The sequence below is a fragment of the Rhagoletis zephyria genome, unplaced genomic scaffold (genome assembly GCF_001687245.7).
Source record: "Rhagoletis zephyria isolate East Lansing unplaced genomic scaffold, Rhagoletis_zephyria_1.1 Rzeph_scaffold_00190, whole genome shotgun sequence".
Classification (NCBI taxonomy): domain Eukaryota; kingdom Metazoa; phylum Arthropoda; class Insecta; order Diptera; family Tephritidae; genus Rhagoletis; species Rhagoletis zephyria.
The window spans coordinates 273,848-301,049 of NW_016157274.1; the positions used below are offsets into that span (position 1 = coordinate 273,848).

The 27,202-nt window shown below is 33.2% G+C and overlaps 1 protein-coding gene across 2 annotated transcripts in view; it reads left to right on the forward strand.

Annotated features, from left to right (window-relative positions):
• vri (nuclear factor interleukin-3-regulated vrille) overlaps positions 1-6,160 on the forward strand; it is a 243,224-nt gene extending 237,064 nt beyond the window's left edge. For both annotated transcript variants that reach the window (XM_017609108.1, XM_017609109.1), the window contains 2 exons: positions 3,421-3,816; positions 3,915-6,160. In XM_017609108.1, the coding sequence (XP_017464597.1) occupies positions 3,421-3,816; positions 3,915-5,884 (2,366 nt within the window). In that variant the 3' untranslated portion in view covers positions 5,885-6,160. The remainder of the gene's footprint in view (positions 1-3,420; positions 3,817-3,914) is intronic.
• Positions 6,161-27,202: the final 21,042 nt, after the last annotated feature.

Here is a 27,202-nt window from a genome sequence, read left to right on the forward strand (position 1 = left end):
CAGTGACCAAAATAGAAATTAGGACTCGACATTTTGGTAAGTTTTGGCTACTTTTCCTTAGTTAATTTAATGTTTATTATTTATTTTATGAAAGTAAAGCTCTTTTCCTAACAAAAACCATATAATAAATAATAAATTTCCAACTTTGTGCAAAAACCTATAAAAATTAATTTTGCAATGTTTTACCAAAATTTCAAACTTTTTAATTAGAATCTTCAGAAAAAAATTTGGTTTGCAGTTTTGTAGCTCATTTAAATTGAGTATTGAGTGCGAGTGGAAAGTGCTGCTCATTTGCTTCTCTTTCAAAAAAAAAGTCGAACATACTTAGTTTGTATGAAAAAAATGCGTAACACCGTCAACAAAAAAATTGCCAAAAACTAATGGTAAGCCTTAGCGACTTAAAATTGCTTGCTTGTTGTACTAAAATTTAACGATTTTTTTACAAATTTTACGGGGTAAGAATCTCGAGTAAATTTTCCTACAAATTTGTTACTAAAAGGATACTGTTTCACGGCTAATACATCTAGGATCATTGAAGAAGGCTTTAAGATCTGTAAGCTGTTTTGGAAAAAATTTGCAAAATTATTTATTGTCCCGTATTCGGCTTTCATAAATATGGTCACCGTACATATGATAGTCAAGACGGACTTACTTTTTTCCTTAATAATTTTTAAGCAGCCAATTTATTGGCTTTGCTTTGTGCGCGCGACATAGTGAGAAAAAAAAGAGAAATTGAAAAGGTTTATCAAATCGCACATGGGCTTGCTAAGCTTTCGTTTTCCATTGAGAAACGGTAATCATTTTAGCTAAGCACATTATTGGAAAAGTTCTCTATTTGAAAAGCAAAACAATTTGGCTGTGCAATGGTTATCAAATCGACTTATCCAAAAAACTTGTCAGTTACTCATTTTTTGATAAGTTGATAAGGTTCTTTTGATAAGCAAAAAGTGCAACACTTATCAACTTTACTTTTCAATAAAAAGGCTTATCCAAAAGTTTTAAAGTAATAAGTCATTGGTGCAATTGGGCCCTGATCACTTGAAGAAATTTTTTTTTCAGCAGAAAATTTGATCAGTACATTCAAAGACATGGAATATGATGGACTTGAAAATTATGCCGGCTACATAATTTCGAAAATGGGGTTGACGACTAGGTTAGTGATAAAAGTGATAAAAATTATACTTACGTATCGTCGTTTAAAGTACAAAACCGCGTATCGTCGTTCTGCAAAACCGCGTAACCGACATTTTTTGCCAAAAATTGGATTTGCTCACACAAGCTCTTGGCTCAAGCCTTATCCATTCGTCCTGAAATATACTAAACAGAAATGCGATTGCTTTGTAAAAAAGACAATGATTTCTAAATATGAGATTGTTTACTCTCTAGAAAATAATTTATGCAACCTCACATACGCAGTTTTGCATTTTGTTGATACAGTGTTTTGTACTTCATACGACGATATGTTAATTGTTTATCGGAGGGCGGTCTGTTCAAGCCGACTTTAGGTTTTTTGCATACATTAGAAACTTTGAATTCAAAATTTGTGAAAGCTAATGGGGATACGCTAATCACAAAGCCTAATTGTTTGTAAAATCTGATGAGAGATTTAAAAGTAAATTTGAACCAAAATATAAAAAGGTTTTATTTGGGAAGAACATTCTTTAGAATTAGATTTTTAGATCGCAAGATTGCATTCAAAATAAGAAAACGAAAAACTAACAGCATTACGCGCGCGTGGTTTATATTATAAAATAAAAATAACAATTACGATGAAGTCTTTTTAATAGTCTATATTTTATATATTTTTAATAAAAATAGTGCGAGCTATGTAAGTAAAAGTAAGTACCAAGCACTGACAATGTTTTTTGATTTGAAATATTATTACATTGGTATAAATATGGGAAGGAAAATACTCCAATTTATTGTTTTAATATTATCAAAGTGGTAAGGCCGTTGATAATACTCACAATTTATGAAACTCCAAAAAAATTTTTTATCCGTCAAAAGTTGTTTATTGAAACTACCTTCTTTTTTGTATCATGATAAGAACCAGCCTATAAAGTCAAATTGAAGAAATATTGTAAGAATTTTGAATCGCTTGTTTATATTTTTTTACACAATAGTACCTTAAAAGGGAGCTTCATTGAGTTGTCAATCACACCTTGTTTAATACACCTTGGTTTTGATATATGTGTCGACACAACAATATTCAAACAAATGGTAATTTTTTGTATGAATGTCCATAAATATTTTTTTATGCACATATACCGGAAACGTATCCGAAAATGGAAACAATTTCATATAAAAACCATATGTTTCATCCGTTTTCCGATTCCGTTTTCGGACGTTTTTCAGATCAATTCTCCCACTAAAGTGTTCAGCCGAAACGTATGTGCAGGAAACTATCGAAAATGGTTGTAAAACGGATGCGCTTTCGGCTGTTTTCCTGAAATTTGTCTGATTCAATTTTTCGTTGAAAACGATTTCATTATGAACTTCACAGAAACTTTTTCATAGTTACTGGAAACCAAACAAAAAACAATTTTAAAATTCAGCAATTATTTCAATTTGAATAAATAATTTTAATGTGTTGCTTCTGACAGAATTCGAACCTGGGACCTCCTGAAAGCTAACAAATAGTAGCGCACTCCTCTGCACACTCAGCTACTGACGAATACGTGTACATGTTTTCAAATGCTCAGTTTGAACAAATATTTTAAAATTATTGTTTTGAAATAAGATGACATTTTTCGGATACGAAAAATTAACAAATATTGAAATCGTTTTCTGAACGTTTCCGGATACGAAAAATGTACGAAAACTGCACTTTCGGCAAAAAGTACTTTTCTCTGCTGGCTGGTTATGTACATATGTATGTATGTATGTATGTATTGCTGCGCTCCTATTACAATACGAACAAACTTGTTTGTAGAAAAAAACTTTTACCGAAATGAGTTTGAATGATTTGAATGTTTTCCATTCATTCATTCACACTCTCCCATTTTAAGGTAGAAAATTTAAAACAAAATGTGTATTCATAACTTACAAAATTCCAAACGCTGAGTGTTTTGTATGTGAAGTAAAATGTTCAAATCTACTGTACTCTGTTTGGCTAGAAGTTTGAATGAATTCATGCAGCCCTCTATTACACATTCGCGTTACGATTGCTTGACAAAATGTTAGTTATATTAAAAATTACGTCATTCGTTGCCATGGGCGTACGCAGGTACGATAAACTGAATATTAGTTGAGTCTATTTTAAATATGGAAATCGTTATCATCAACTATTTCCTATTAAATTTATTTCATAAGATATTGGCCGATGAGCCTTTTTTGTATCTTTCATATGTAATTATACATAAACCTAATATATAGTATAATAATATATGTATAATAATCTACACCCTCGCTTCCTTTTAGATGCACCTTTCAATACCAACAATATTGACAACAAAAGAACTGATATCTACAATAAAAAAAACAATTTTAATGAGCAACAAATAGAGCTCTTGCAACAACAATATAACAAACACAACTCCGTTGTGGACTTGATCACTCTACAACAGCAAGAGCGACTTCTCTATGCCACCACCTCTTCTACGAATACTGAGGTTTTACGTAGTGGAAGCATTGTTGGGGATATGCCTGAGATCCTTAGGGTTGCTGCTTTAAACAATAATCATTACAAGAGCGCCAACAGTATACGTTTTTCAGCAGCAGGTTCGGACCCAAAACCACCAACAATGCACAACGTACGCTTGCCGTCCATTTCACCAACGCTTTCATTAAACGGAAGTTCTAATGATGCAAACAACGGTAAGTACTTATAAAGAATCAGTTGCCTCTTGTGATGAACATTTATACATACATAAGTAATTACAATCTTTAAATTTATATCTTTCTTGTGATTTCAGTTCACCACTATTCCATGTACGGTCCAATTAGCCCACAATCCAGTGATAGTGGCCACAGTATACCAGACAACATTTCACAAGTAAATGGAACAAAATATCGGAGCAGCTTCAGCGGCTCAAATAGCTCATTTGACTCTCATAACATATCCAAATCATCACAACAGTCACAATCGCATAAAGAGCTGTTCACGCAACGCAAGCAGCGAGAATTTACGCCAGATAGTAAAAAGGATGACAGCTATTGGGATCGTCGTCGCCGTAACAACGAAGCGGCCAAGCGTAGTCGCGAAAAACGACGTTATAATGACATGGTCTTGGAGCAGAGAGTTGTTGAGCTAACAAAGGAGAATCACGTATTAAAGGCACAATTAGATGCTATTAAAGACAAATTCAACATAACCGGTGAAAATTTAGTTAGCGTTGAACAGATATTGGCCTCATTACCGACAAGTGAGCAAGTCTTAAATATTACAAAACGTGCCAAGATGACAATGACTGGCGGTTTCATCGGTGCCACAACTGTACCCAACTCCATTGTTTATGGCATACCTGCGCTTTCATCTACAAATGGTTCAGAGGGCCCTCTTACTACAACACCAGTACCACAAACGCCATCATCGAGTGGTATACTTACACCCCAGAAATCGAATACCCTAAACCAGGTTTGCACTATTGATCCCAACAGCGCATTGAATAAGGACAACGACTTAATGTGTAAAACTTCTCAACAGCCATTGCAACCGGTTATCAAAAATAGCCATGCAAATGTACCCACTACACTCTCTCATACACACCCGATCTCATCAGTAGCTCATATGCAGTTATCCTCCTCGCAGGTACACCTCAGCGCCGAACGCTATCAGCCACCACCACACCTGCCAGTTAACAAAAACTATTCTGCTGACATATCTAGACCAAACAATTCCAGTATATTAACCAACGTTAACCTCACTGTTAACACAACATCACATGCACAGAGTGCCGGGCATATGGTATTATCAGCACCACCTCAACATCCACTACCGTCCACTTTGCAGAGTTCACATGTTTTGGAGCCGCTCAATCGCAACGTTAACTGCGATGATCTCGATAACTTGCGTAAAGTTGTAGCCGTGGTAGGTGCTGCTATAAGCAGAAATGATGCAGCGGAACCCACTGAGTCTCCACTGTATAATACAACGGCAACGGCACCCCTCTACTTGCCACCACGTCCGAGCAATATATATTCCTACAGCACAAAGGAACATGTGTCCATATCCAGACAAAATCTAGAAAACGAGTATAATGCGAAATCACCCGAATTCAACAATGTTAGTTCAAGTGCAGTAGAGTCAGTTTCTTCATCCTCCGTTACTTATGGCAACACAAACGTTGGCAGTAGCATTCTTAATCTTTCTCGTCGCATCTGCTCGCCAGCATATGAACATATGCTATCATCCACCACGTCCTCGTCTCTGTCTTCAACTTCTTCTTCAGGAGTTATCTCCGGGGATGATGAACACGAAGCTGACGGTGGGGATGATGTAGATCATAACAGTGTCGTAAATATTAGCACCACCAGCCCTAGCAGTACCGATTCAAACAACTGCCTACCGCTCAAGTTAAGGCACAAATCTCATTTAGGTGACAAAGATGCTGCTGCCACAGCGCTGCTGGCGCTTCAGCACATTAAACAGGAGCCAGTAAGCAATCGAGCTTCACCACCCGCTTGGGCAGATAATGGGGACAATTCGAGCGATGAACGCGATTCCGGAATCTCGATCGGTAGCACTGATTGGACAGCACAATTGCAACAAAAAGTGGACACAGCGAATTGTGGAAATGCAGCAGTGGTTGGGGTGTCCGTTTCGGAACGAGAACATATACTTAAGTCTCATTTGGCGCGGCTAGAATCGGAGGTGGCGAATATTAAAAATATGATGATCCTCTCAGTAGATCAAATAAGTTCACCAACAGATTTTAAGCTGTAGAATGTGGTAGAAATCAACATCTTGAATGCCTCCAGGAGGCATAAATGTTGGTACTTAAATGGAGAGAGAGCAGAGACATAATAACTTTTTATACATGTATTTGTGGGGAATGCGTTAGATAGAACTTGGAGTTTAATTAATCAACATTTTATGATTAATTCACAAAAATATATATGTCTCGTGTATTTATGTTTATGCTGCATGCTATGGATTTAGTTTGAAATTAAATATCCTAATAAAGAGGGCACATACTGATGTTAAAACAACCAAACAAAATGTGATGCATAATTATTAATGGCCTTCTAAAAATTTTATAATAAAATAACTCAAAAGAACTTTAACGAAAGTTCAGTCTAATAAACTGCATACACATATTTTTATATACATATGTATAGATGTACATATATATGTACCTATATATACAGATGTGTGTAAATATATGCATATATGTATATCGTCGTTTAAAGTACAAAACCGCGTATCGTCATTCTGCATAACCGCGTAACTGATATTGGCTGCCAAAAATTGGATTTGCACACATAAGCTCTTGGCTCAACATTTATCCATTCGTCCTGAAATATACAAGCCAGAAATTCGATTGCTTTATAAAAAAGACAACCATTTTGAAATATGAGCGTTTTTACGCTCTAGAAAATAATTTCTATAACTTCACATACGCGGTTTTGCATTTTGCTGATACGCGGTGTTGCATTTTGTTGATACGCGGTTTTGCACTTTAAACGACGATATGTTTAATAAGGTTTGTTTTTTGTATAACAAAGAAAAACCAATTTTTTCCTTGTTAATCGGATTCGTATGTACATATCGTCGCTACCATGTCAAACTATCGAATGTGCTAAAATGTTTTTTCATTTACGCAAGGTGCATGCATTTAGAATGATACGTAAGCTGGAAAATCGTCGCATTTTTAGGCTTCTGAGAAGCAGAGGATACTGGCTTTAATAAGGTGTCGAATCCCACAACATAAATACCACAACACTTTTACAACGGTTTTTTTGATCTCCTGAAAAGTACCCATTTTCACATTCGATAGTTTTACATGGTAGCGACGATATATACCAGGCACCGAAAATAATCGTTATCATAATGGATTTTTATTTAAAATAAATATAATCGTTATTTTTCGATTTATATAATTACGATCATCGTTATTTATAATAATCGTTATTTTATGGTTTTTATTTTTTCGATCAAAAATAATCATTATTCTTTACTATATTAATCTTCTCTGATCATAGAAAACCAAAAAAAAAACTTGTAGTGTTGACAACTAAAGCAACAAGATTAGACCTAAGGTAACCTCAATAACCACAAAAAAAGTTCAACAGGAAAATGAAAACAAAAATTCTTTGATTCATTGCAGGTGATTGCATTATTGATACCAGTTATGAGCAACATTTGATCTACTAAAAGTGCTAAATATTTAGGTATTTATGTTGTAGTAAATATGTACCAAAGTACTATTTACTTAAGTATTTTGGTTGTTACTAAATACCGAGTAGGCTAGTAAATATTTACTTATTTTCACTGCGCTAAATACTTAGTCTAAAAGTATTTAGTTAGTTTCACCTAACGCAACACCGCGCACAAAAGTACATTGAGACTCTGGCTTCACTAACTGCCGCGTACAAAAATATTTCGGTATTCCCCGAGAATACTTCTACATACTTCGACATTTTTGATACTATTTCAGAATATTCGATATTATAGGGAATATTTCGGGATTTTCGAGACTACTTTGGGGTTTCTAGAGATTTTTACCATTGTAGGGATTATTAAGGTTTTTCCGAGACTAAATATATTGAGTGCAATAAAAATATCGATCATTAATAGCGATTAGTGTATCGATAACAATATTGATAAATATAACAATAAAAGTAGCGATTAGTATATCGATAACAATATCGATAGATTTTTCCATAAAAATATCGATTACTATACCGATTATTATATCGATAACAATACCAATTCCTATATGGATAAGTATATTGATAATCATATCGATTATAGCATTGATAACAATATCGATAAATATAACAATTGCAAAACCATTAAATTTATCGATAAATATATCGATATCAAGATCGACAAAATTTAACAAAATGTCGAAATAGTCCCGAAAATCATGAAATTGTCCCGGGAATGCCGAAGTAGTTTCGAAAATCTTTCCTCAATTTTTTGCTAAATCGGGATTTTCGAGACTACTTTGGGGTTTCTAGAGATTTTTACCATTGTAGGGATTATTTAGGTTTTTTCCAAGACTAAATATATTGAGTGCAATAAAAATATCGATGATTAATAGCGATTAGTATATCGATAACAATATTGATAAATATAACAATAAAAGTAGCGATTAGTATATCGATACCAATATCGATAGATTTTTCCATAAAAATATCGATTACTATACCGATTATTATATCGATAACAATACCGATTCCTATATGGATAAGTATATTGATAATCATATCGATTATAGCATTGATAACAATATCGATAAGTATAACAATTGCAAAACCATTAAATTTATCGATAAATATATCGATATCAAGATCGACAAAAATTTAACAAAATTTCGAAATAGTCCCGAAAATCATGAAATTGTCCCGGGAATGCCGAAGTAGTTTCGAAAATCTTTCCTAAATTTTTTGCTAAATCATATTTAGCCATCTAAAAGCCTGATTATGGCAACTTAACTTAACTTAACGGAACGTAGAACTTAGAGAATCAAAATTAAACAGATTTCGACGTGGCATTAAGTTACGTTAAGTTTCGGCTTTTCAATTATAAGCAACACCCATTTAACAGAATTTTTAAGAGATAGCCGTAAGTTACGTTAAGTTGCCATAATCAGACCGTCATAAATACCTTAGTACTTTAGTCTCCGAGTACTTTGGACTAGAGTGTTTAACAGCTCCTAAATGGCAAAGTATTTTTTACTTTAGTATTTACCAACTCATAAACCCCTAATTTTTTTTTTACTTGAGAATTTAGCAACTCCTAAATACCTAAGTCTTGGTTACTTGAATATTAGACATCTCCAGATATTAAGTATTTGAGTATTTAGTACCCAAACTGGTATATTAAATACCAGGGACGTGAACCGAATGAAAAATTTGGTCGGTTCGGTACAGCGGTTCGAACTGGTTTTTGCACTTTTGGATTGGTTCGTCAAAGCGGTCTTTTTGGTCTTTGAACCGGGGTTTCGGTTAGGTTCAACGGTTCAAAAAACAAAAAAATAACGCGCTAGTTTAAGTGTCAAGTGTCAAGTGCAACAACGCGCAAGGTTAAGGGTCAAGTGCCTGTCAAATGAGATGGGTTGCCTTTACATTTCATATTGTCACATGGTAAACAAACATGCTAGCTATTACCATGTTTAACAAAAAGAAAAAAAAGTTGGTATACATATTTATCTATTGAAAATTGGTTGAAACGAACCTTTAAACCTTTATGGAAAGTGGTTCGGTTGTCGGTTCGGATCAAACATTTGTAGAAATTTTGTTCAGTTAATGGTTCAGTTAATTAATAGAAAAAATCGGTTTTCCCGTTCAAAATCGGTTCAGTTCAAAACCGGTTCACGTCCCTGTTAAATACGAAAGTACTCTAGTATGTATCGTCGCTCCCAACGAAGAGTAGCACATCTCAAATTACCGTGGAAGACTAGCACATTTCACTATTCGCGTCGAAGACTAGCACATTTCATTATTCGCGTCGAAAAGTAGCACATTTCAGATTCTCGCGTGGAAGACTAGCACATTTCACTAATCGCGTGGAAGACTAGCACATTTCAGATTTTTGCGTGGAAGACTAGCACATTTCGTTATTTGCGTGGAAGACTAGCACATTTCAGATTTTTGCGTGGAAGACTAGCACATTTCAGATTTTCGCTTGGAAGAGTAGCATATTTCAGATTGTTAAGCCGCGAAAACTGCACGTCTCCGGTTTAAAGTAAATCATAAAAGCATAATATATATTGAAAATTCAAACGTTTATTCTATATTTCTTTAATTGTATTATGAAAATCATGAAATTCAGACGGTATATAATAATAATAATATAATAATAGATTGGCGCTTACACATATGTTAGTGTTTGGCCGAGCTTCTCCTCCGACTTGTGGCGTGCGCCTTGATGTTGTCACACAAAGCGGAGGGACCTACAGTTTTACGCCGACTCCGAACGGCGATTGTATTTTTATGAGAAGCTGTTTTTCATGGCAGAAATACACTCGGAGGTTTGCCATTGCCTGCCGAGGGACGACCGCTGTTAAGAAAAAACCTTTTTCTATATTTTTTGGGATGTTGCTTTGACCAGGGCTTGAACCCAGGTGCTGATGTGTGAAAGCGCGCACTGCTTACCACTACACCACAGCGGCCGACGGTATATACCGTTTACTAATCATTTGTTGAATATCATCCACTTTTCTTTTTTTTAAAGGTATTTTTCCCTTGTAAGCTTTAGGCAATTCACAGTGTTTCATGGTTGACCATTGAACATTTTTTTTCATTAGGTTCAACTTCTCCTCGCTTTGCATAAAGTCGTATTTTACTGCCATGTCTACTTGATTTTTGCTATTTTTTATTGTAATTTTCCGTACATGTGATATCTTAATTTTTTGCCAATGAAAATATTTGGACAGTTCTTCGAAGGAAAATATTTCATTTGCGTTTGCGTTGTTGAAAATTTGTTGAGTTTTTTTAGTATTCTCCTGGGCTTTAAACTTGGGCCAATATGGATTTTTTTAAGAGAATTAACTTTATTTTAATTGAAGGTTTTTTAAATAAATAAATAAACATAACATAAATAATATCACTTTGAAACGGGGTGCTCTTGATATGATACTGTATGTATATGTTTTTTCGTATTTATTTATAAATAAAGATTCCCTGAGAAAGACGCGAATGTCGAAAGGTGTAGGAGGAAAAATAAACGTTTATTTTACTTGTAATAACCGGCCAAAAGGCTCCATATACAACACTAAACTTTCAGCATGACCGAAGAAAAATAATTATAGTATAAACATACATATTTATGTAACTTTTTTTTTTTAACGGCTGCTACAACCTTATATGAACTGCCTTGCGTATCCCTCTTCCACACAAAAATCTGAAATGTGCTAGTCTTCCAGGCAAATAACGAAATGTGCTACTCTTCCACGCAAAAATCTGAAATGTGCTAGTCTTCCACGCAAATAACGAAATGTGCTACTCTTCCACGCAAAAATCTGAAATGTGCTAGTCTTCCACGCAAAAATCTGAAATGTACTAGTCTTCCACGCAAATAACGAAATGTGCTACTCTTCCACGCAAAAATCTGAAATGTGCTACTTTTCGACGCGAATAATGAAATGTGCTAGTCTTCCACGCTAATAGTGAAATGTGCTAGTCTTCCACGCGAATAGTGAAATGTGCTACTCTTCGTAGGGACCGACGGTATGTACATCGTATGTGAGTATGTGAGTACATACCCAGTAGAAATTTTATGCATACGACATCGCTGTTGGTGGCATGAGCTTGCTGTTGTGTATACATGCCAATATAAATGAACCTTAATTTCCATTTAACACGCGTGGTTTCTCAGAGCGTAGGTATGCGTACTCTAACCATAAACTTGTACTACTACTGTATTAATGTTTCAAACATACAAAAATGCATTAATGGAACAGTATTAAAGCATTCTTACAAGATATGTATCCCCATATGTAAATGCTACTTTTCTGATACATTTTAATATGCGGGGACATACAAAAAAGTAGCATTTACATATGCAAATATCCTGTAAAAGCCCGTTAGTGCTGAAAATAGTATCGCACAACACGTCCGTTCACTAAAATTTTTGTACCAGACTGAAAATATTACAAAAATTCCACTTAAAATTTATCAAGAAATGTACTTAAAACAACAACAACGTACGTTCGCTTGCAGTTCGCTAGAATCTCAATTTATTTGTGGAAATTCATGACTACGCATGAATTTTTACACTAATTCACTCATGTAGCAAGCATTCTTCATGAATGCATACAACCGATTTCTACTGGGTACATACATATGTATGTATACTCATACATGTGAACGTATGTACTTGTAAAATTTATTTTTAAGTCAAATCTGTGCACATTCGATTTACACCTTATAAGAAACCACGAATAACCCTTATTTTTGTTCGAAAAAATTAAAACAATAATATAACGATTAAAGATAATCGAAAAAATAAAAATCACATAATAACGATTAAAACTGATCGAAAAAATCATAAAATAACCTTTAAAGATGATCAAAAAAATAAAAATTACAAAACATCCATTAAAAATGATCGAAAAAATAGATCTCACAAAATAACGATTTAGTTATGATTTTTATTATAAAAATCATAACGGTTACGGTCCCTGATATATACACAATACTTATTTTGAAATTAAAATATATGAAGTTGACTAATATAAAGTAATAAACTAACGTTCAGCTAAGTTGCGCAAGTTAGACATTTTCGTTTACTGAATGAAAGCTACTCGTCTTCATACATGAGCACACTTGTACATACGTTAGGTTTGTAACAGGCCAACTCATCCGAGATAGATATAGACATACAGCAGGACGTTGAATTTAAATCGCACAATAACTACGCCTATGCACTTTTTATCGTATCACACTCGATGCATTGAGTTTAATTGTCCCTTAATATAAAGCTTAAACGTGAATAAGAGCACCTTAAATGTACATACATGTACGTATCTAATACTCTGTGGGGCCGTTTTCTCGACTGCCTGAGACAGGCATTCGAAAAACGACCCTGTTTGTATCAATGTTGAGAGTTAAATTTTCATTAGTCTTACCGCCGCAATCACAAATATTCATTAAAGGCCGGTTGGTTAATTTCTGCTTATTACTACCTCCCACCTGTACATCATTTTCGACGTTTTCGACATCATGCATATAACATGTGATCAATAAAGCAGTGATTGCAATTAACCGGAGCTTCTACCTTCGATTTGTGTTAATCGGGCATTGAACAAACCGCCCTAAATTAAATTTAGCGGGCACTTAACTAATGATCGTTAAATCTGTATATGACTATTTCCCCTCAGAGTTAAAAATAGCGGCTCATTATTTAATGAGAAATTTAAGTATGGCCCCAGCTGCAGCCCTTTCTTGTGGCATCACTTACTTTTTTCTTTTAGCTACATAGATATCAAATAAGAAAACTTTTTAATATACCACGTTTTTATAAGTAGACTTAAAAGTAGATAATAATTAAACCTAAAACCATAGAATTTGTATCGATAAGTTTTGATTTTAAAATTTTAGCAAATGTCATTATGAATAATTCATAAGATTTAGAACGAAAATCGTGTAGCGAATGCAATAGAATTGAAATGATATACATAACTCACTAACAATTCCATTATATTTAATTGACAATAAGTCTTTCATTCAATGTAACATATACATACATAACATAGACCTACAATTTCTACTGCGAAAATACAAATTTGAGATCGATTTTATCAATTTGTAATAAATTGGAACTGGGTCATATATATATCATATCATATTATATCAACGCAAGCAGCGGCGGATCCAGAATCTCTTTTTTGTGTGTTTTGCGGGAACGAGTAATTCTTTTATTTATATATTAGGGTGATCTAAAATAACTAACCAAACGAATTTATGGCCTTAAAATGACCTACATATTTACTGAGAAGGAAATTCTCTGGAAAAATTTGTATTTAAATTTTAAAGGGTGTCGGTGGGAATTTAAAATTTTCCATGTAAATAAAAATTTGTTTTCATTAAGAATGTTATTACTTTTGAACCGTTAAAAAAAGTTATAAAATAGGGATACACGTTTTTTCTAGGCATATTCTTGTATGGCATTCAATTCTCTAAAAAATTACCCTGAAGTTGGTTTTCTTAAAGACGATTAAGAGTATTAAATATGTTTATGATATTGCTGAACGAGGAATAGCGTTGATACAAAATTGTAATCGAACTTTGAGGTAAGACGAAGAACAAAAGCAATTTCTTTTGCAAGTAATACAATTACATCGCTAGCAACATCGTAATTACAACGAACTGACTTTTTTAATAATTAAAAAGAATATTATGTAAAATTTAGTTTATAATCAACATGCTCTACACATTCATTTAGCATGAATATTTCCAGTCATAAAGCCATAAAACTGCATATTTCTGCTTTTTTCGACTTTCATAGCCCGTAAGTATATACATTTTTTAGTCCAGGCAATCAACTTCAAACTATTTTTTAGAGAATTGAATGTCCTACAAGAATAAACTTTTATCCCAAACGGTTCAATAGTTATAAAATTTTTAATGAAAACAAACTTTTTACATGTAATTTACATGGAAGATTTCATATGCCCGCCGACACCTTTTAAAATAGGAATAAAAATGTTTCCAAATGGGAAAGTAAAAAGATCCTATTAAGACCATAAATTCGTAAGGTTAGTAATTTGGATCACCCTAATACATATATCCATAGGTTTCTCGGAAACGGCTCTAACGATTTTTGATGCAATTTTGTATTCAGATAACGTTTGCAATTTAAGGTTATCTGCATTGGTGTTATTTCCGAAAATATTCGTATAAGGTTGTCTCCTATTTTCAATTATTTGCAAATAAAACAAAACATCATAATATCGGTATTTAAAAAAAAAACTCCAATTCAGAAATATTTTTGAATAGGGTTGCCACCTATTTTCCATCATATATTTATTAATTTTTTTGTTTAGAAAATTAGGTACTAAAATATATCTCTTAAAATATTATTTGTTTTTATAATAAGTGTTCTCCCTTAGGATATATCTGCAAGGTTGCCACTTATTTTCGATATTACAAAATTAAACTAAAACAATTTAATATAAACATCAAATTAAAGGCATTTTTGAGAATTTGAATCCAGAAATATTTTCCATGAGGGTTGCCTTTTTTTGTAATAAAATCTTTTATCATATTAATTTAATAGATCATATATGTGTATGCACACACATACATTAAAAATATGTACTCTCGATCCTGGCGTATTTCTAAATAGGGTTGCCACTTAATTTTAAATGTAAGATATTTAATAAATTGATTAGATTTAAAAAGTAAAAATTTTTCAATTTACATATGTCCATTATTTTCCCATTTCAATAGCTACGCCTGAACGAATTTTTTATGCCTGAAAAGAATTAGACCTAATTGAGAAATACAAAAGGTCAAGAAAGGCTCAACGATCTAGCATGTATGAGTTGACGAAGCTCTAGAAGAATTTTTCAAAAATCCACGGAAAATGTAAAAATTCTTCATTTCATTGAGTTATAAGTAAAAAAGAAAAATTTAATGTGTTTAAAATTATCAAAATGTTTTACAAATAAAGCGAAAAATTGAATGTATTTGAAAGTTTCGTGTTTTAACACTTCATTGTGCATGCTTTTTTCTAATTGCACGTCTATACCTGCTATAGGCGCTCGCTTACCGTTCATCACAGAAGATATATTTACGATATAAAGTAAGAGATGTCTCATACCATTTATCGCATACCTAGCTATGGGTTTAGCAATTTTTTTCATATTTGCTTTGATATTTGCTATGCACTGATCGCACTGCGATAAGATTTGGTATGCGAGAAAACTGACAGTTGTATGCGAGCGCCCATAGCAGGTATATACGTGAAGTAAAGAACCCTTTTTCTAAATCCATAACTATAATTCTTCGATTTGAGGGGGTTTTAACACCCATACAAACCCTCTCCCCCCTTGGATCCACCACCGAATTTAAGTCTATTACATGCGTTCCACGTTTTCAGTTTTAAATCTCTAAATTGTTCATAATGACTTTTTCTAAAATTTTAAAATCAAAACTTATCGAGACAAATTCAATGGGTATAGGAAACGTGGTATGTATATCAATTATTTATTTTTTGGTTTTTTCTAATTTTTAGTCTTGTATGTATAAAATTTTGCAACATTACACTTACGTTTATGCGTTTGTTCATTTCACTAAATCATGTCATGAAATGTAGTTAAAAGTTATAACATATATGTATTTAGGCTCTTTTTTAGAAAGCAATACATGCCGCATACATATCTATCGTATCTATAGTTTGTTTCGCAGTAGAATACTTTTTTTTGGATTCCAAATTTGGATACTGCGGTTTTTTTTCCAAAATACTGCACTTCCCCTGTTTTTGCTGCCTAAATTTTTTAATACACAGTGTACGCGGGAAAACGCTTTAAAAATGCACATATGTTATATACTATTATATAAAAAATATGGATATAAATCCACATTACAAACTTTGTAGGGAATTTAAAAAAATTCTACAACAACCTTTTTATTCATAATTTTTAGAAAAATTCCAAGTATGCAGTTTTGTAGCTTATTAACGTGTAAGTTTCAATAGGCTAAGAATTCGCATTGAATTTTGGCTATTTTTTTTGCCGACTGTGTTATTATTTTCTTCCATACAAAACAAACTGTCGAATATGGTTATTTTTTTGCCGACTGTGTTATCATTTTCTTCCATACAAAACAAACTGTCGAACATAGTAACTTTGTATGGAAGAAAATGCGTGAAAACGTCAACAAAAATAAAATCAAAGATCAATGGTATTTTTTAGACACTTCAGACTAGAATATTGTTGTTGTGCATCTTTTTTGACTTTTTCAAATTTTTGTACAAAGTGAGAAATTTTGTTTTACATACAAGGCATATCATTTTGCCTCGTTTTGTTTTACATACAAGGCATATCATTTTGCCTCGTGGTGTACAATAAAGGAATACCTGGTATTATGTGTACCTTACCAGGAACCCCTTTAATTTAGTGCAAAACTGTTTCTGTAATATACTGTAAAAAATGCTTTCATTTTTAAATGGAGATACTGCGAAACGTGATTTTTGCGCAGTAATACCTATACTATTTTTGACCGAAAAAAGATACGAGCGTTACGCATACATATGGCGCTGTAATAGAAAGGCGGATATTTTACATAGCGCCATCTACAGGTTGCACATGCAAACGCGAAAAGCCAAATTCCTACACCAATGGTAAAGCTCACGAAGTGGTAATGTGTTTGAAACTTTTTATAGCAAACTTTTATTATAGTAAACACTTTAGAAAGAGAGTGGATATAAACGTGGCAATGAGATATTTGCAATTTACCGTTATTCAGCTTAAAAGAGTGGTTCCACTTAATCACGTATGTATATCTTAAGAACCAACTGAATAACAGCAAACATAATAAATAAGAATTTGGCCCAAATAATTACGAAAGCAAATAAGATTCTCCATAAACCGTGTATACATCACTTTTCGATAGCCCTGATAGTTTCTGAGAAATTAATTAATCATTCCAGATTTTTTGTTTTTTTGATGAAAAAATGGAAAACATTCAAACTTTAACAGAGAAAAATTAAAAAAAAATAACAGTTTCTGTGTAAATGTTTTGCAATTGTGTTAAAGCCTGTTCCTTTAGAAAAAATTAAGCTACTAATGAAGAAAATCGATGTATAAATAAGAAAGAAAGGATTGGTCAATGAAAATGCGGAAGAATTTTTTGTATGAAATACGATCGGAAAAGAGTGTTAAAGCATAGACAGACGGCAGCGTTGATCCGGATTAACGCCGCAATTGATCTGATCAAAATTGTGCCTTGACAGACGGTAGTAATGCGGTTTTACGAGCCACGAGGTCGTAGTTTCGAATCCCTAGGCCAGTAGAATATTCATTTAATTTTTTTTATTTTATTCATTCAATTATAACTTCTATAGTTGTTTAGTAGTTTTTGAATTTTCTAGTAAAATTAAACTGTAAAAATTTTAATTAACTAACAATAAAATAAAAAATTTGAAGTAAAATAAATCAAACGAAAATAAGATAAAGTAAAATTAAATATATAAATCAAATAAAATTAAAAAAAAAATGCAGGTAACAATAAAAACAATTTTTTTTTGACAACCGCTCCAACCGAGGGCCGAACCTGGGACCTGCAGGCTTGTAGTACGTAGCCCTCACCACTCGGCTACCGCGGATGAAGTAGCTGGCGGCTTTATTTGCGTATTTGTTTGCTCAGGGAGCATAGAACACAAAGAAAATGCAAAATTTTACTTAGCGTGGACATCCACCTTGTCGTCGGCAATGCAGTCACCGTATTAATTCAAATAAGTTCTTATTCAATTTTAATTGGATTCCTATCTGAATTAGTATGGTCACTTCATTACCGATGAAAAGGATTATGCCCATGCTAGTTTTGTACTTTCTCTGTATTCTACGCTCTCTGAGTTTTGGTCAGTGTTGTCATCGAATATTCCCTTGATCCGGGCTAAGTTTGGGAATTAACTCTGGGACTTAATCTGGATCGACTGCAGTTAATTGCCAAGATAATTCCGAATTAACGAGTTGATCCGGATCAACGTTACCGTCTGTCTAAGCTTTTACTCATACGGTACGTACACCTGTGTAGGTAGAGTGTTTGCATTGAAAGCAAAAGGTGTCAGAAATGATTAATTAATTTCTCAAAAACTATCAGAGCTATTGAGAAGTAATGTATATACGGTTTATGTAGAATTTTATTAGCTTTTATTCTCTATATCTAGTATTACGATTATTCAATTAGTTCGTAAGATATATGTGACGTGATGGATAGTGGCATCTATAGAACATTTTTGCTGTAAACCAGTGTTATTTATATAACAGTGCTATCTCGGTAATCCCAACAGCCTGAATCCTGAGGCCGCGCAAATTAGTGGAGTGTCCGGATTATAGATGATGAATGACAGTATGAAAACTAACAAGACGGTTTCGAAACAATCTAATATTTCTTTTTTTTTTAATTACTAGTAGCACTGGATCACAAATTTGTGGTTTGGTTTTTGTTCTCCAGCGCCACTATCCAATTTCTATGTAGAATCGCCAGGTGATTCCGGAAAATCGAGTTAATTTTTTTTTCTATGGATACGTTTTCGAGATATTTTCAATTTACCGTTATTCAGCTCAAAATAAAAAGTGGTTCCACTTAATCACGTGTATCTTACAAACCAATATAACAATCTTAAAAGGAGATACGTCAAATCAAAACTAATGGAATTCTCCATAAACCATATATACTCCACTTTCCGATAGGACTGATAGTTTCTGACAAATTAATTAATCATTCGAGTTTTTTTTATGAAAAAATAAAAAAAAATCAAATTTTAACAGAAGAAAAATTTAAAAAATAACAGGTTCTGTACCAAATTTTTGCATCTGTGCTAAAGCCTGTACTGTTACTAATAAAAATAAAGTTACTACTGAAGGAAATCGATGGATAAATAAGAAATAATGAGTGGTGAAATGAAAATGCGCAAAGATATTTTGTATGAAATATGAGCAGAAAAGTGTATTACTCAGGTGTACGTGACGTATGAGTAACTTTCTTTCCTTCTAATTTTTCATACAAAAAATCTTTGCGTATTTTCATTTGATCACTCATTATTTCTTATTTATTCATCGATTTTCTTCAGTAGTAATTTGATTTTTGTAACAGAACAGGCTTTAGCACAAATGCAAAAATGTGGCACAGAACCTGCTATTTTTTTAATTTTTCTTCTGTTAAAGTTTGATTTTTTTCATTAATAAACAAAAGAAAATGGAATGATTAATTAATTGTCAGAAACTATAAATCCTATCGGAAAGTGATGTATATACGGTTTATGGAGAATTTGATTAGGTTTAATTTGCCGTGTTTTATATTAAGATGATTAAAATGAACCAATTTTTGCTTTAAGCAGAATAACGGTAAATTGAAAATATATTGAAAACGTATCCATAGAAATAAAAATTAACTCCATTTTTGGAATCACCAAGCAATTTTACATAGGAATTGGAGAGTGGCATCCAAAGAACATTTTTGCTGTAAACCAGTGTAATTTGTGAACTTGTTTTGCCAATTAATTACCTATATTTATTTATTTAAGGAGTTATAGTCTAGAAAATTTATAACAATTTTCTTACAGACTATTTACAATTAACAAAGAACAATATACTTAATAACTAGTTAAATTAATCCATTCAATACCAACTTAAAATTATCTTTCGACAAATAAAAATCAATAGCTATAGAATTCGGGAACATATTATACTCCTTCAAGGCCCTAGGTGTAGGAGAATTAGATGCATAAATTGTTCTAGCTCGATCTAATACAAACGTACCATGATTCCGCAGGTTTCTAGAAGGGATATTAAAAGGAATATGCTCGAGTAAATATGGCGAGTCAATCGCTCCGCTTATAATGTCAAAAATAAATGTCAATTAGAGAATAGTTCTTCTACTGCTTAAAGGCTTGAAGTTAATTAAGAGACATGTCGAATTACAAGAAGGAAACGGATCATGGAAACGCAGAGAACGAAGTGCAAAACGAACAAACACTTTTTGAACACGCTCGAGCCGATTTATACGACAATCATAGTAAGGTCCCCAGATGAAGACAGCATATTCTAACTTGGGACACACCAGAGACGTGAACAGCAACTTTAAGGTGTAAGGATCTGTGAATTTTGTACTGAATGAGGCAAGCATGGATTATGACTTAGCGATAACTAAGTAGTTAAAATAACTATTAAAAAGGAATTTTGCGTCAAAAATCACCCCAAGACCGGATATTTCATTAACAGTGCTTAAAATTGAACCACTAATATAATATTGAGTATGAATAGGGGATCGGGATTTTGTGAATGATAGGTGGAAACATTTTTGTGCGTTTATATGCAGGTGATTGTTACTACACCAAGCAATTACGTTATCAAGATCCGATTGCAGCTTGAGGGCATGGATCAGCATAGATCAAAAAATTAGAGTACCTAAAGCAATAACATGTGTCGTTAATAAAAATTATAAATAGCAGAGGGCCCAGAACGCTACCTTGCGGTACACCAGAAGACGCAATAAAAGAACGCGTGTAAACATCATCCACAGGACTCCACCCAAGACTGAAAGTTAGAATTAAATCCCAGATTAGCTAGCTTGGACACTGAGATTGAATGGTTGACTTTGTCAAAGGCTTTCGAAAAATCAATATAGACGGTATCAACTTGTGCTCGATTGTTAAAAGCCGACGGACAGTTGACCTGCCCGGTATGAAGCCATGTTGATTAATCTAATTGATCAAACTTTTAACAGCAAAGTACATCTTTTCCTTAACTATGATTTCGAAACTTGGAGATTTTTGAAAGTTTAGAAATCGGTCGGTAGTTGACAATATTGTTTTTGTTACCATTTTTAAAAATAGGTGTAATAGAGGTAACTTTCCCGGCGTCAATAAACTAACCACATTCAGGTGACTTGTTAAAGATTAACTAGATCCGATTCGGGCTCAAAATTTTAAGCTTAGAAGTCAGCAAAAAGATTAGCAGCCTCTAAAAAGACTGAGCATGGGCTTTATTATAAAAAACTTGTGACGGAATACTTGAATACGTTTTCTCTAACCTTACATAACGCCAAAAAGCTTTATGGTTCAGTTTTATGTCAGGTTCAAATCTTGCAACATAATTTTTATGTAGGGTCTTACTAAGAGATTTAAATTTACTCGTATAGCACAGATATTTTTCCTTGTGTTGCGGCGAATTGGAACACTTATATTTTCTAAAAAATATGTTCCTTAAGTTCTTAATTTTCTTCAATTCCTTAGTAAACCACGGAACCTTACTTATTTGGCAAGAATATAAAAACCACAAAGAAAATACTCGTTTTCTAATTCAGCGTCCGAGCAATAGGGTACAAAATTTCAAATTTTTGTATAGCAGTGTCCGTATTACCGAGATAGCACTGTGTAATTAGGCGCGCGCTGCCTCAACAACCGCAATGGCAAAAAAATATTTATTTTTTGATTGCCTTTAATTTTTAGGAACAAAGTTAATTTTTATAAATGTTTACCATACATTTTTTCATAAATGGACATTCATAATCTCTCTACTTGCGACTGATTGGACAGTGTCCGCTAATCGGATAATTATGTGCATATGTCACCCCTATGCCACAAGCATGAGTGTGCAAATTTACCAACTGTTGGATGACTTTATTAACCTTTGTATGTTCTTTTTTATACCAAAACCCAGAATACCTTGCGTACACGGAAACCACATGTTTTACAATTTCACTCGCATAAATGTAGAGTTAAATCTCGTAAAAGCAACTTTCAAACTTGATTTCTCAAAATTTTCATTTTACACATTCATGTTTCTGACATACGGGCGACGGTATATATTACATATGTATGTACATACATATGTACATATATGCACCAAATACATAAAGAAGTAAAAAAAAATCAACTTGTGGGAGATGATATGGTTTCTTTGTAAAGCCAGAAAATATTTATACTTAATTTTATATCAACATACACCAAGTACACTCTAATGCTCATTTGCACCATGTCTAGTTAATTCTAAAGGGTCCGTTATGCATACTTGGCATTGCTTGAGCGTTGTCACATAAGGAATCTGTTAAATGAGCTTCGCGTGTAAGCGGTTACCCAACGCGCAGCATTACATACGTAAAAGTCTGTTGGTTTTTGATTTCTACGTAAAAATGGTATAGCAGTGCATGCAATGCCAAGTATGCATAACAGAGCCTTAACTCCCAGTTAAACATCTTTATCGACGTTATCGACACCCATCATATAACATGTGATCGATAAAGCAGTTAACGTGCTTAACTGAAGGATGTACCTCCAGTTAGCGTTAACTAGACATGGTGCAAACGGCCCTAAGAGTTTTGCTTAAACTCAAGCACATACATACATATGTTTGTACAATTGTATACGAATTTATATTTTACATTAGGGTGGTCCAAAAACAGTAAAGTCGGATTGTAATGCTCTCACCCCCTAGGATTGTTCTATATCGAAAAAAGTATACCTCTATTTTTTTATTTTGAAATCAAAAAATATTTATGGGTCGCTCAAAGCTCTCAGTTTTCCATGTATTTTTATATGGGGGAAAAAAATTTGTTGGTAGAAATGGTATAGAATTCTTGAAAATTAATATTTTTCCGATCGCAAAACTCTGGTTCTCTTCAGGAGACTTTCAATAATAATACCCAATTGTTTATTCAACCATATCTTAATACTAACGATTTTTTATTATTCCCCCGTTGCATTTTTCGGTGTTATGGGTTTTTGGCGTACCTATAAAATATAGTTGCAATAAAAAAATGGTTAAATATACAATTGGGTATTATTATTGGGAATCTCCTGCAGAGAACAGAGTTTTCCGATAGAAAAATATTAGTTTTTAAGAATTCTATACCATTTCTACGAAAAGTTGTTTTTTCCCCATATAAAATACATGGAAAACTTTAGGCGCTTTGAGCGACCTTTAAACTTTTTTTGATTTCAAAATAAAAAAATAAGGCTATATTTTTCGGTATAGAACAATCGTAGAGGGTGAGAGCATAAAAATTCCGACTGTACTTTTTCACATGCAATTTTGGAGCGCCCTATTGTACATACATATTTATATGTGGTATATGTTTCAGACATTAGTTTAGTAAGGAAATTACATATGTAAGTACTTTTGTAATTGTATGTACACACATTTATGTATGTGCCCGTTGAGAAATCCGAGTTTGGTTAAGAGTTTCAATTACATTCTTGGTATTGTGATTCTACCTCCGGAACAATTTCGTGCTAATTGAAATTTTTTTCTGATATGAAGTTGGCCATTTCTAATAGATTTTGTCGCTGAACTCACATCTGAAAAATATGCACAGCATTTTAAAATACATCTCTTGTCACAAGCCGCACAGTGTGCTTTTTGAACACTGCATGCGAATTAATCGTAACGCTTTCGACAGAATCATACGAAACAAAATGGTTTTGAAACCTGAAGTAAATCCCTTTCAATTGTGGCCATTGAGCCACAATTACCCCTTGACCTTAAAAAATTTGCTCAAGTGTAGTGTTCTTCGAAAAAAAACATGCGAAATCCACGGGATTTATTCCAAAATAAAAAATTTATGTATTTTCTATCATACCAGTATTATAGATTTTGAGACGTGCAACACGATTCCACTGTTCAAAATTCGAAAATAAATTTGAACACCTTAACTTAAAAAATGCACTAGTGCACCTTTAATTTGAGCCAAGGCCCTCTGAGGGCCAAGTTATAACAATTTGAAACCAAACTTCGAAACTGCTGTACTAGCTTTTAGTCCGAAATTAGAAAAAAATTGCGTAAAATGTCGAATGAAATTTCGAGGTTTAACTTCAGAATCGTAATAATTTAGCTCTCAAAGGGCCTAGAGACTTCTACCTTGGCTCAAATTAAAGGTGTTGAATTGCTCTTATTGTTCAAGGGATATAAAATTGAGACATTGTTGTTCGAGGGATACAAAATTGTGCGAAGGATGCACAGCTGCATGCAAATCATAAAAAATGCAATATTTAAATCATTTTTCAAATTGAGGGGATGGAATTTGTGGAAGTGTGTTTCTCGTCTCAAAATCCATAAAATCAGGATAATAAAAAATACAAAACATGTTTTTTTTTAATAAATCCGTTGGATTGTGCATGTTTTTTTTCGAAGAACACTATTTTTGAACAATTTTATTAAGGTCAAGGAGTGGTTGTGGCTGAATGGCAATATTTTTCCTTGAAAGGCAATTACATTAGCTTTCAAAGCCATTTTGTTTCATATCAAAATATTGCTCTTTCGAAAACGCTACGATTAATTGGCATGAAGTGTTAAAAAACCACACTGTGTGCTTTGTTCCACCTGTGATTCAGTAAACGAAAACATTCGCAAGTGGATTTCAAAAATAAGTGAATACAGAAGGATAAAAGGAGTTTTTAAGAGCAGTCATTTTGTATAAATGTACATAAATATACTATATGTTTGTAATTTAATTTAATAGAAATTTAATACATTGATATCGTTTACTGTTCTTAGTTCCACTTAAATACTATTTATGAAATTGAGTAGGTATATAAAGAAATGTTATACTTGCATATAGTAACTAGTTACTTGTATACTCGATATCCAAAAAGTAAATATACATAATATATATTTATTTAAGTTATAGGTACCTATATTCTGTTAAAAAATGTTTGCCTACCTAAATATATATTTTAGATATAATTAAATTTTAAACTGCTACCAAATATTGTAAATAAATATCCAAACATTTCCAGTAACAAATGATGAAACTTTTAAATTGTGTTTTTCTTTTTGCTATGAGGCTGCAGAATTTGTCCACATAAAAAAAATATCTGTTGCACTTTTAAGAGGAAAATAACATATGTATTTCCTAATACAAAATAGAGCTAGAGGTTACCAATATTAATTTATTAGATTTTTCAAAACATAAATATGCACATACATATCGTCGCTTGGCGCGCAATATCTCGTAGCTGCCAAATGCAATACCACGAATAAGATAGTCCGAATATTTCACAAAAAAGCGAAGAAACTTATTTTCTTCAAAACGTTTGAATGGTTTCCTAACTAAACTTACTAAATATGAGCTTCTACTATGATTATGCACTATTAAATTTGAGAAGCGGGGAAGCATTGAGACAGGTTAACCAAAATAAATTTTTTTCTAGCTGTTGACTTATTTCAAACTTATATAATGAAATTATATTTCGATGAAACAGAATCAACTTACGATGATGTACTTCCGTCAATTAAGAGAATTCACAAGCGTTTGTAGAAGTAGTTGTACTTTGTACGAATATTCTTCTTCTTCACACAAAGTAGTAAAATTCATACATCAGCCTCAGACGACCCCCTAAACTTTGACTCCAGTTTGTACACTTATCTTGGGATGAATATGGCGCCTTCGAAAAGCAACCGTTGGGCATGAAATTTGTTCTTCTTCGCACGAAGTAGTAGAATTCACACATCAGTCTCTGATTTTTAGGACGACCGCCTAAAGTTTGACTCCAGTTTCTATACTTTTTTTGGGAAGATGTTCAATGCCAATGAATATTGCATTTTTTCTCTGAATCGCAAAACAATGTCTAACTCGAACGGACTTAGAGTTTTACACAGCCTCCGAAAAGCGGCCATTGCACTGAGTTTTTTGGCGTTTTTTTGCATAATTAAAAGCAAAATTAACCTGTATTTTAAAATAAACTTTATATTAATTTTTACCATACTCTAATTATATACAAAATTAATCGGTAACATTTTTTACGGTCACACTGATTGAAAGCTACGCTTTCAATACATTACAAAAGTCCGATTGCTCACGTTATCCAAATAAAACAAAAAAATATAACTTTAAATGGCGGAAAGTCGTAGTTCAGGTATGTAAAATTATGGTTTAGTAAAATTGTTGTCAATTTTGTGTGGTTTTGTCTTTGTGACTCGTTTTTTATTCAATTGTAGTCTTTAAATTAATCTTAACAATTATAGCTGTGTTTCGTAGAATAGACCTTCTAAGGCACACAGAGGTGTACAGGCTTTTAAATGTAGAGTTACTAACTAAAGCGTCTAAAATAATATGTAGCTAACTTTGCTTGCCCAAATTTGCCCCTTTTCAAAAAAAACGCCATTTCCAGAGAGATATACGTTCGGAAATGCAGAGCTGCTAGACATTTTCATCAACAACAATCGGGCAGAGGCCTCTGTTAAACAGCATACCCCGTGTTTAATAATATACAGAAGTGTTTCCAAATTTCAGTTTTGTGGGAAAACGCAATCAAAGTTTGATCAGTTCATATAATTGGAATATCAATGTAGATGGTTAATTCCACAGTACTTGAATTGCAACAATTGGTATGAAGATTTTCAACATTTAGAAAACTTTTTCGCTACTGAGCACCCAGACTCTTTTTCTGTTCTTGGTGATCTAAACGCACGCATGGCAGTCGAAAAACACCTACTGTCTTCGCTACCTGAAGTTTCGGAAAGTAGGGATTCAAAATACTCAGTATTAGATACATAAGGTAGAAAATTTCTGAGCTTAGTGGACGATGTGGGGATAGTTATCTTGAACGGAAGGATATCTGGCGATAGGTGTGGTGAGTTCACGTTTTGTGGAGCTATAGGATGTTCGGTCCTTCCGCTTACACTGGTCTACAAATTTCAACTTTTTTTCTGCGAATAAGACGGGACCTGGTGTTTCTGAACGGATTTTTCGTGCTGAACACGAATCCGGGGTCAAAAATGTCCCATCACGTCACGTTTTCGAGAAAAAAGGGGTTGAAACCCCTAAAAACAGCGTTTTTGGCCATTTTCGAAAAATTATAGAGCTGAACCCTGACGTGGTACAAATTTTGCATATATCAGAAATTAAAGGCTAAACCGTGCCCTTT